Source organism: Lycium ferocissimum, chromosome 7 (genome assembly GCF_029784015.1).
Source record: "Lycium ferocissimum isolate CSIRO_LF1 chromosome 7, AGI_CSIRO_Lferr_CH_V1, whole genome shotgun sequence".
Classification (NCBI taxonomy): domain Eukaryota; kingdom Viridiplantae; phylum Streptophyta; class Magnoliopsida; order Solanales; family Solanaceae; genus Lycium; species Lycium ferocissimum.
Window position 1 is genome coordinate 32,828,250 of NC_081348.1, and position 10,644 is coordinate 32,838,893.

At 37.1% G+C, this 10,644-nt stretch overlaps 1 protein-coding gene across 1 annotated transcript; it reads left to right on the top strand.

The window, feature by feature from the left end:
* The first annotated feature begins 2,138 nt into the window (after positions 1-2,138).
* Positions 2,139-4,771, top strand: LOC132064472 (NAC domain-containing protein 35). The gene is made up of 3 exons (XM_059457463.1): positions 2,139-2,550; positions 2,962-3,230; positions 3,783-4,771. The coding sequence occupies exons 1-3, from the start codon at positions 2,277-2,279 to the stop codon at positions 4,476-4,478; spliced, it is 1,239 nt and encodes a 412-aa protein (XP_059313446.1). The 5' UTR covers positions 2,139-2,276; the 3' UTR covers positions 4,479-4,771.
* Positions 4,772-10,644: the final 5,873 nt, after the last annotated feature.

Sequence of the window (10,644 nt, forward strand, 5' to 3'; positions counted from 1 at the left end):
CTTTCACAAAAACTCACAAGGAAGGACATAATTGAAAATACTACATATTAGGATGAAGAGTTGAAGTAGACTAGGTTTCTAATCCTATTTCAAATAAAATACTGTCTATTTACGTGTGCTGCTTTTCTTAAAAAAAAAAAAAAATCGATTTTAAAAAAAGTAAATTATAAAAAGAAATGGATTGAAATTCTTCTTCAAAATTTTAGAGGAAACAACACGTAAGAATACACCGAAATGTTTCAAATCCTATTTCTTTTTGTAATTAGATTCTTTAGTATTTACATTTTTTTAGCCGTATTTCTTTTACTACAATTATACACTAGAAGCTCTATTTATCATGAACTTTGGGATTCAATAACTAAAAAGCATTATTGTTCCTACGTATATTCTAAATTGTAAATAATAAGCAATTGTTTTCATATTTTAATTTTTTATTTGTCAAATAACTTGCAGTAATGTTAAAGACACCCGTACAATTATTAATTAAAAAGTATCTCGAATCGTTCATAAACAGACGACCTTTGAAGCCGAGGCCAAGGATGCCGACGTGATAGTTGGAGATAAAGTTGAATTCCTTGGCTTTGGAATTGGGTCACATAATGAAATTCAATCGAGTAGTGGGTAAAAAAAAATTGTTGGGGAGGGAGGGGGGGGGGGGGGATCTTTTTTATTTTTGAGCTGGCACGTGTCATTCCATTAAAAATAAGGGTTGTTAAAGTATAAAATGAGGGGTATATTTGGAACAAAAGTATGGCGAGGGTATATTGAAACCATTTCTAATAGAACAACGGTATGTCTGGCCCTTTTCAGTAAATAAATGTACATAATTATAAATATTATTATCTAATATTCCATCCGTCCCAATTTATATGACACTCTTTTTTTTTTAGTTAGTCTCAGAAAAAATGACACTTTCTATATTTAGTAACAATTTAACTTAAAGTACCCATTTTACTCTTAATGAAATGATTTGACTAAACAAATATCTATCACGTCTCTTTTTTTACCACAAGTTTCAAAAGTCTTCATTTCTTTTTTAAACTCCGTGTCAAGTCAAAGACCCCACATAAATTGGGACGGAAGGAGTATTTTTTACTATGATTGAAATTGCGTGGGAATAACGTGCAACTGCATGTTTATAGAGACTAGTTACTTTAAAACACGCCTATGCATGCAGAAATATTAAAATATTCTACTAAACTGCATTATTTAATTGTTAGTAAAGCCTTCCTGTTATAGCAGGTAATACCTTTGATTAATTTTTCACCGGTTTCTTCTTAGATAATCTAATAGGTACTACACACACAAACAAAAACAAAAAGAAAACAAAAAAAAAAAAGGGGCACAACAACAACTCATAATTGTAAAACATTGGAAAGGAAAGTAGTACGTAATGGTATAACTGGTAACTAAAGAAGAACAACTTTAATGGCAGATTTAAGAAAGCTCCAAACCCACCGCTAGACATTTATATGTAATTACACTAATATATGTTGAGTAAATATTTCTATTTTAATCTGTGATAGAAGATAATAACTTGTCTTATTTTTCTGGTCATTTTTTTGTTGTTTTTCACTCTGTGTTTGGTATTTTTTTTTTCTTTTTTCATTCAAATAGCTTGAACCCAAAACCTTTGATTACTTTTGGTGATTTATTTCAATTGATTCTACTTTTTATGAATGATTACAATTAGTTATCTCATGGGATTGTTATACCATCAGGGTGTAGATGTTAAATTTCTTAGAAATAAACTAAGAAATGTGAAATCTTGGATATGAAAGTACTAATAATAATAACAGTAATACAGTAACTAACAAAAACAACTTTATTAATAGCAGAATTACGAAAGCTCCAAACCCACCGCTAGCCAACCTGTCCTATTATTTGTGATGTCCCTTTCTCATCTTAACTCAACATCTTCTCATGTAGGGTCGATAGATAGCTATGTAGATCTTTCGATTAACTCCTCCCCCCACCCCACCTCCAATCAACAAAATTAATTGTAAAAATAATTTTTTTTTAAAAAGAACCTCCATTTTTTCTTCTACGTACCCTCTAGAGTAAGAGAGGGTACTATAATTAATAAGACTTTGACTTATGGGTTTATTTGTTACTCAATTTATCAATCTGTCTCTCGTCCGCAACTTGCATTATCGTACAATAACTCCAGGTAATATAAATCGACGAAGACTCCCCCCTTTTAACCTAAAAGATATACTTATCATTTTGGGAGTTGGATTCCCTTCATGACAAGTTACTGTTACTAAAGTATTTTTATGGCAATTGTCCCATTTACTACAAGCATCATGAGCCAATCCCAACAACAACAAGATGACAACATCGATAACACCATTAAAGGAGATCCTCATCATAATCATGAGGATGATGATGATCATGAACATGACATGGTCATGCCTGGTTTTCGTTTCCATCCTACTGAGGAAGAACTTGTAGAGTTTTACCTTCGCCGTAAGGTTGAAGGCAAACGTTTTAATGTCGAACTCATCACTTTTCTTGATCTTTATCGCTATGACCCGTGGGAGCTTCCTGGTATATACTATTCATTTTTTCCTCTTTTTTTTTTTTCTCTCTCAATTCCTAATTTCTTCCTTTCTCCACAATGGTATTAGTGCCGATCAGTTAGAGGCGAATTCAAAATTTAAATTTGATTAGTTCAATCTTTAAGGTTCTTAGACTGAATTCAGTGAACTTTTGTTATTATGACTTCATAATTAGGGATTTTCGTTGAAATTTTAGTGTTTTTTTCATAGATATATCTACATCCTATATCAAAACTGTTGGGTTCACACTTCTTGTACAAATTGCTTAATCAACTTTTCGGCGCTAGCTAGCACATAATTTGGATTATATTGAGTTTATGTGGGGGTTTTTTTTGATTTTTTTTGTTTTTTGTTTTTTTGTTTGGAAGTTTTATAACTTTATTTGCTTTGTTGGATTTAGCTTTGGCAGCAATTGGAGAGAAGGAATGGTATTTCTATGTGCCAAGAGATAGGAAGTACAGAAATGGGGATAGGCCTAATAGGGTCACAACTTCAGGTTATTGGAAAGCTACTGGAGCTGATAGAATGATTCGAAGTGAAAATTCGCGGTCGATTGGCCTGAAAAAGACATTGGTTTTCTACTCAGGCAAGGCTCCTAAAGGCATAAGAAGTAGCTGGATTATGAATGAATATCGTCTTCCACACCATGAGACTGAACGCCTACAAAAGGTATAGTCAATTCTCGAAACTTGCTCTAACTAAAATATGAGGAACTTCAGAAATTCTTTCTTTTGTTTGATGGTTTTTTGGTGTTCTTGATTATAGCAAAGGTGTCCATAAATATTTATCAAGCTTGACTATTGAACTTTCTGTTTATTTCGGAGAGGGAAGCTAAATAAATCTATATATGTTATAGTTCCAAATGGTTCATTAGAAAACCTAGTTATTAATTCATTCTCCTCCTCTTTGGGTTCTCATAGTTTCATAAAGGTCTAGATGCTTAGACACAGAAAGAAACTTAGATGATAAAGCAAAGATGAAAGCAGGCAATATATGAGGAAGAAAATTGTAAAGATCGAAGAAATGTGTTCAAGTTGATTGAGTTCTTAAATGCCAGTAAAAAAAGGCAGTACCAATTAAAACGCATGAAAGTTATAACTTATAAATGAGGATTCATTTCACTGACCTCCTCCTCCTTTCTTTAAATTCACAAGCACAAGATGTCAAATTCCGATTGTTATACTCCATAAGATATTACACATCTCTTCTTTGTTTTTTCAGGCAGAAATTTCACTTTGTCGTGTCTATAAAAGAGCCGGAGTGGAAGACCATCCATCTCTCCCACGATCCCTTCTAACAACAAGGGCGTCATCATCTTCTTCTTCAAGAGGAACAACTTCCATCAAGAAACAACAAGTAGCACAACAAGATTCGTCATTAATCTCTCCATTGTTTGTAGGACAATCTTCCCAACAAATCGACGAAAAATTAAATACTGAAACAAGTGCAAGCAGCACTAGCACTGATCACCATTACCATCATCATGTTGCTACATCACTTGGGCTCAATTCCCTTTCAAATTCTTACACTAACATCGCGTTAGACCCCATGGGGGGCGGTGTCACTTCAGCACTCACAACATCCACCTTGTCCTTGACACCTTTCACTTCATTGATATCATCAACAAATACTAGTGGTGTTATAGTGGATGATTTCCAGAAACTAATCAACTTAGAGCAGGCCGTCGCGTTTCATAATAATCAGCTCCATTTTCATAATCCCATTAACCATCCTGTTGTTGCAGCCCAGCAATTTTCTCCATTATTATTGCAGCAGCCACAATTAGCATCACAACAGCCACAATCTTTACTGCTTCAAGGGTCGTCGGCTTTTTCGGACAGATTGTGGGAATGGAATATTAATCAAACAGATGCAAACTGCAAAGATCACTACCAAGCCAATAATCCGTTCAAGTAATCATTTCATCACTGAACTGAACATATATATATTCATATAGATATCTTACTATATTGTCTACTGATATATTATTTTAGTTGTTGCATTATAAGTGAGGAGCAGTGATCAAAATAATGCAGTGCCTTTGTTAGGGTTTCGGGTAATTCTTGGTTAGAGTACTAGTATTATTTTAAGTACTTGTAATTTCTCTAGTTACTTTCAGCAGTACTTGATTAAATTAGCTGTGATGAGTTAGCTCTACTTTTCTAAGGAAAAGGTCAATCCATCTTCTTAGGGTTTTAAATTAACTTTTATGCTAATATATCCAACTTTTTTCTTTTTGTTTTTCTCAAGTAAAATGCCTTTTAGTGTGCAAGTTCCAGAAGCTATATATGGGAGTATGACTTTAAACTTTTCAATAAGCAAGATGAAAAACCAGCTACTTACATCAAGAAATATTTTAGGTATCAAAACAATTTCCTGATGTCCCTTCATTATTCAGGTAGTTCACCAAAAATGATAACTAGGCAAAATACTCCCTCTCTCGTCCCAATTTATGTGATGCACTTTCGTTCTTTATTTGCCAAAGTGCATCACATAAATTGTGACAGAGGATGATTTTCTATTGATGACAAAAAATAACTTTCATATCAATTGCTTGTGATGAAATTCTTACATCCCTTGTTACTTAAGAAATACGGGAAAAAAAAAAAAGCAAAAACAAAACAAAAGAGTTCAATCTCATGTTACACATTGAAGTTTTTGGAATGAAAATGGATGACCTCAGAAAGTAGTCTGTCAATAACACACTGTTATACGTGAGAAATAATGATGTAATTATTTATTCACAAACGACTATGAAAGACAAAGCTACAATAGCGAAAGGTTGGAAAAGGAGTTGGGCCATATAATTTCACAAGCCAACATCTAAATAGAAGACAAATTATTTGTATTAAGATTTGCCTGTATAGTTCTGGCAGTAACAAATCCATTACAAAGATTTCATTGTTTAGTAAAAAATTAAAATTTTTGCACGGATTGCCCTTCATACGGACTGGTTTTTTATTTTTTTGTCCTTGGTCGTTATTATTTAATGAAAATATCCAAATATACTTCGCTCGGCATATATTCTGTAACATTTTAATCTTTGAAAATTAAACTTTTGTCTCGCTCGGCACAAGTTCCATAGGAATTAGGCAGCATAAGTTATGTAGTATTTTTCAGATTATGTTGAGTCTTTTGAAAGTTTTGCCTTTTCCGGCATGACTTGTGTGGATGTGATGATACACATGCCGAAGCGCTAGCTAAACGCTAAGTCGCTAACTATGCAGAGCGAAATCTAAACTTATGCATTTTTTCAGATTATGTTGAATGTTGAAAGTTTTGTCTTGTTCGGCATAACTTGTGAGGAAGTTATTGATAGAATATGTAAATATTAAGTAGCATATTTTGTATATTGTGTAATCTCCTATTTTAGGTTAGAATATTATTCTCCTATTTTGTATATAAACCAATTCAAGTAATGAAAGGAGGACAGGGAAAATATTTCTTACATGGTATAAGAATAGGGTTTCTTTCTTCTTCCTCCTTCAGCTACGCCCTAAATCCCTATTTTTTGTTTTCCTCCCTAAGCCGTCGCCCCCTTCCTTTCTTTTCCCATGGCCGACGCACCAACCACCCCGGCTAAGCCCACGTTCCACCCGGTCCTCGCGGTCTCCAATATCAAGAATCACATCTCGTTACTTTGAGATGGAAAACTCACAATATGGTACATGGGCCGAGCTTTTCAAAATTTATGCTCGTTCTCACAAGGTCCTTCATCACATCATTCCTCCACCTAAGGGTAAGGAGAAGCGGCTCCCAAAACCGACGAGGAAATTGAATTATGGACCACCATTGACGCCACCGTGATTCAATGGATTTATTCGACGATTTCGAATAATGCGTTAAACACTATCCTCGAACCACGGATGCATCGCCATGGAGGCTTGGGACCGCTTACGTGATATCTTCCAAGATCATCAAACTTCTCGTGCAGTGACTCTTGAACAATAATTCACGACGACTCGTATGGAGGATTTTTCCAATGCCTCCGCCTATTGTCAACGTCTCAAGAGCCTTGCCGATCAACTGAAAAACGTTGGGGCTCCCGTGACGAATAGCCGCCTTGTCCTTCAACTGGTCTCGGGTCTCACTGATGCATACAAAGGGGTTGGGACACAAATTCGCCATGCAAAGACGCTCCCACCATTCACTGAGGCTCGGTCTTCTCTTGTTTTGGAAGAACGTGAACTTGCGCTATGGTGTCTCACGGTCCGGCTCGGCTGGTGGCCTCGGTCGACGACGCGCCACTCCCTCGGATAACTCAAGCTCACGCCGAGGGAAATCAAAAAAATTCCCGCGGCCAAAATTCCGGAACTAGCCGTAGCGGGGGGCTCGGCCGCGGCTCGGTGCGGGCGACGGCAAAATCACCGGTGGCCGCGATACCCCGCCCGGCGGCGGCGGTCGGCGCCGGTGGACTACGGCAGGTGGCGGTCGCAGCGGTTGGCCACCGGCGGGTCCCCCGCCCCGCCGGGCGCTCCTCCTCCTCGCCCGTACCCGACCTCTTGGGCTCGTCCGCCCCGCTCCCGCCACGGCACAGGGGTATTTTGGGCCCTCCTCCAGCTCAGCAGCTCTACATGGCGGCGGTGGCTTCTCCCGGGTCGTATGTTCCAACCGACATTGAGTCCGCAATGCACACCATGACCTTGAACCCGCCCGACCAAAATTGGTACATGGACACCGGAGCCACTTCTCATATGACATCCTCGGACGGTAATCTCTCGTCTTATTTTAATTTGAGCAGTCGAAATAATGGTATTGTTGTGGGAAATGGTCATTCGATTCCAATTCGTGGTTGTGGTCACACTAGTTTGCCTCCCCCAAACCCCCCTTTATCCTTACGAAATGTCTTATATGCCGAAGCTAAATGATAACTATGCCGGCTTAAATTTAATTTTTGCCACGCCAAAAGTGTTGAATGACCAAAATTAAAAACCACAAATTGAGGGGTAAAAATTAAAAAACCACCCCGAGATAGGAGCATTTGTGCGAATAACCCGTAAAAAACAGTATTAAAATTAAATTTCCCTGGTTGTATCCACAGCTATATTAATTCTTGGAATTATCTGTCCTATCAGTTAGCTTGAAAAGTTCTTTAGATATAGATTTATATTTGCACTGGTAGCTTTATTAACTCTGTCCGTTCACCTAATATCATAGCTTGAGGAGACGAGGGAAAAATTACTTAATTATGTAATTTTGGCAGTGTAGTTTAATTTGGAGAGGTCTAGGAGTAAGTGGTTTGTCTTGAATTTGGGCGGATAAAAAATAGCTCTAACTCTGCCCAAATTACTTGGGCTGAACGAATTGCCCTTATTTTGGAGTGGTATTGTCACGCCCCGAACCATGGCCTGGGCGTAACACGGCACTCGGTGCCTTACTGCATGTGACCGAGCGAACCACATGGCTTGCTGAATCATCATGAGGCATAACATGAGCGGAATACAACGTGAATGCATGATGAGCCTTTATAAAATGCAATAAGTCATAATACTTAATCAAAATACTTATTTAAACATGAGTGCGGAAATAACATGAATGAGCCAAAATGGCTAAACACCTTGCATGTCTAATATAACTAAACTGACTAGTCTATGAAACCTCTAATCGTGAATCTTGACTGGAAAACGTACTTCGGAACAAGGCCCCCAAAGATACCTTTAAATGCATGACTAGTAAAATAAAGATAATCGACTAAACCCCGAATGAGATGGGGCTCACCAATGAGTCGATACGAGCAAATCCTACCGAGCGTATGCGGTGTCCGTAAATACGTACTCGCATCGTGAAATCCAGGCCCTCGGGCAATAGAAAGGGGACGTCAGCACATTGAATGTACTGGCATGTAAAGCAACTGAGTAAAAGAATAAGGGACATGAAATAACATGATATACGAGAACTGAAACCTGTACATGAGCATGAGCATGATTACATGTAAGTATAACATGAGAAAAAAAAAATTATACGTGGGGAGTGCAATAACTTGTAACCGATCCATGGTCTGGTGCTTGCGTCCCGCCAGCAGAACACTCAGTCCTTGCCAGGGAACATGAGATTTAATAATGTATGAAAGGATCCAGTCATTATGAGAATCATCCTAAACATAAGTGGAGTAATCCTCATCCTACGGTGGCAACGTAGTTTCAGGCTATCTGAGCCCTCCTCGGTAATTAAAGCAACTCCCAAAACGTGAACATGTAAAATAAGTGACACTTGCTGCCCATGGTTTTTCATGGAACATAACTTGCTTGTACACGGTTTTCATGAATTATAACTTGCTTGTACATGGATATCATGAATCATAACTTGCTTGCATGAACTTGTAAAATATGTATAGTATTTTCTTGAAAATAGCATAATATATCATAAACTAGCATGCATGAACCCATGGAATGAGATATATAGGTTTTTCATAGATTACGGACAGATTCTTAATAATCATAAAGAAATATTAAGAACTCAATGATGGAACTATAATAATTCATACATAATATAATCATGGACATAGACCTAGGGTTATCATGAGTGTGGTATAGAAACCCTAGTTTTCGTAGAGAATCATAAATTATGGATTATGAGGCGTGGAGAAGAACAATGATGTTCCCACACATAGATAGTAATTCTACATACCTGGTAATGCTCCAAAACTTGAATTAAAGACTTGAACTTTGAAGAAGATTTCCAAAATCTTGAATTCTTGAACCTTGAGATGGGTTTTCTTGAAAACCCTAGTTTTGGAATGATGATTTCTTGTTTAGATTACAAGGATATGTATTAAAATTGACTTGGAATAATTAGAATAGGCTTACCTTGGTGTTCTTGATGATGGAAGAGGGTAGGAGGTCGTTCTAGGGTTTGAAAGAATGAAAAATAATGATTTGAACTGATATGGACGAATATATACTGTTCTGGAAAAATTGAATTTTACACCCAGCAAATTACTGGCCGTATTTTGAAAGACGGGCCGTATTTTGAAATACGATCCGTATTCCGTGTGGACTGCACTGCGTCTCTTCAAGAAATGGTCATAACTCTTTGCACAGTTGTCCGTTTGACCCCCATAATATACCGTTGGAAAGGTATTTCAAAGCTCTATAATTTCATTAAGGAAGTTTTTTCATTAAGGAAGTTTTCCCAAATCCAAATAGGTTTTGAAATACAGGCCATATTTTGAAATACGGGCCGTATTTTGAAATACGGGCCGTATTTTGAAATACGGGCCGTATTTTGAAATACGGGCCGTATTTTGAAATACGGGCCGTATTTTGAAATACGGTCCGTATTTAACAATGTAGCCTCCAAATGTCAAATTCTAGAATGCTCAGAAATCTTTGGTACCAGTTTACGACTTGAAATACGGGCCGTATATTGAAATACGGTCACTGTTCATGGGCGTAAACCACCATCTTACAACTGAAGAGGAAATTTCAAATTCCCACATTCTTTATCTGGTTTTCTAAGTCTAGGATCATGGTCAAAGCTTAGGTTAAAGGTACGGGGTGTTACAGGTATTTAATTTTTGTCCATTAAATTGGTAACCTTTAATTTTGCCCTTCGTTAGAACCCTTGGTTTCGGGTTCGAACCCCTGCTCAGTCAAAAAAAATTTAAAAAATTGCATAGTAGAGTTTGAATTCGCAAGGCAGAGATTTGCATGCAAAACTCTACCTCAGGCAGAATTTTCCTACCTTGTGCTTTTGCCTTCAGGCATGCCAAAATTCTCCCTTAAGGTGAAGTTTTGCCTTATATTTGAAGGCAAAACTCTGCCTTAAGGCTTAACTTTGCTACAAAACTCTGCCTTGCGAAATTGTCCCTTTTTTTTATTATTTTTACTGAGCCGGGGTTCGAACCTCAAACTTCATGGTATTAAGCGAAAGGGACAAAAATTAAAGATCACCAATTTGAGGGACAAAAATTAAAGACCAGTGCATTGAAGGACACTCCGCGCAAAAAAAAAAAATGAAATGGTCATGATGAAAATGAGTTAAACAAGTATAATCCAACTTACGCACTCTTAGAAAGTTTAATTAATTAATTTTCTTATAATTTGTGTAATTACCAAACAAACTAATTTTGTTTTTCTCTTTT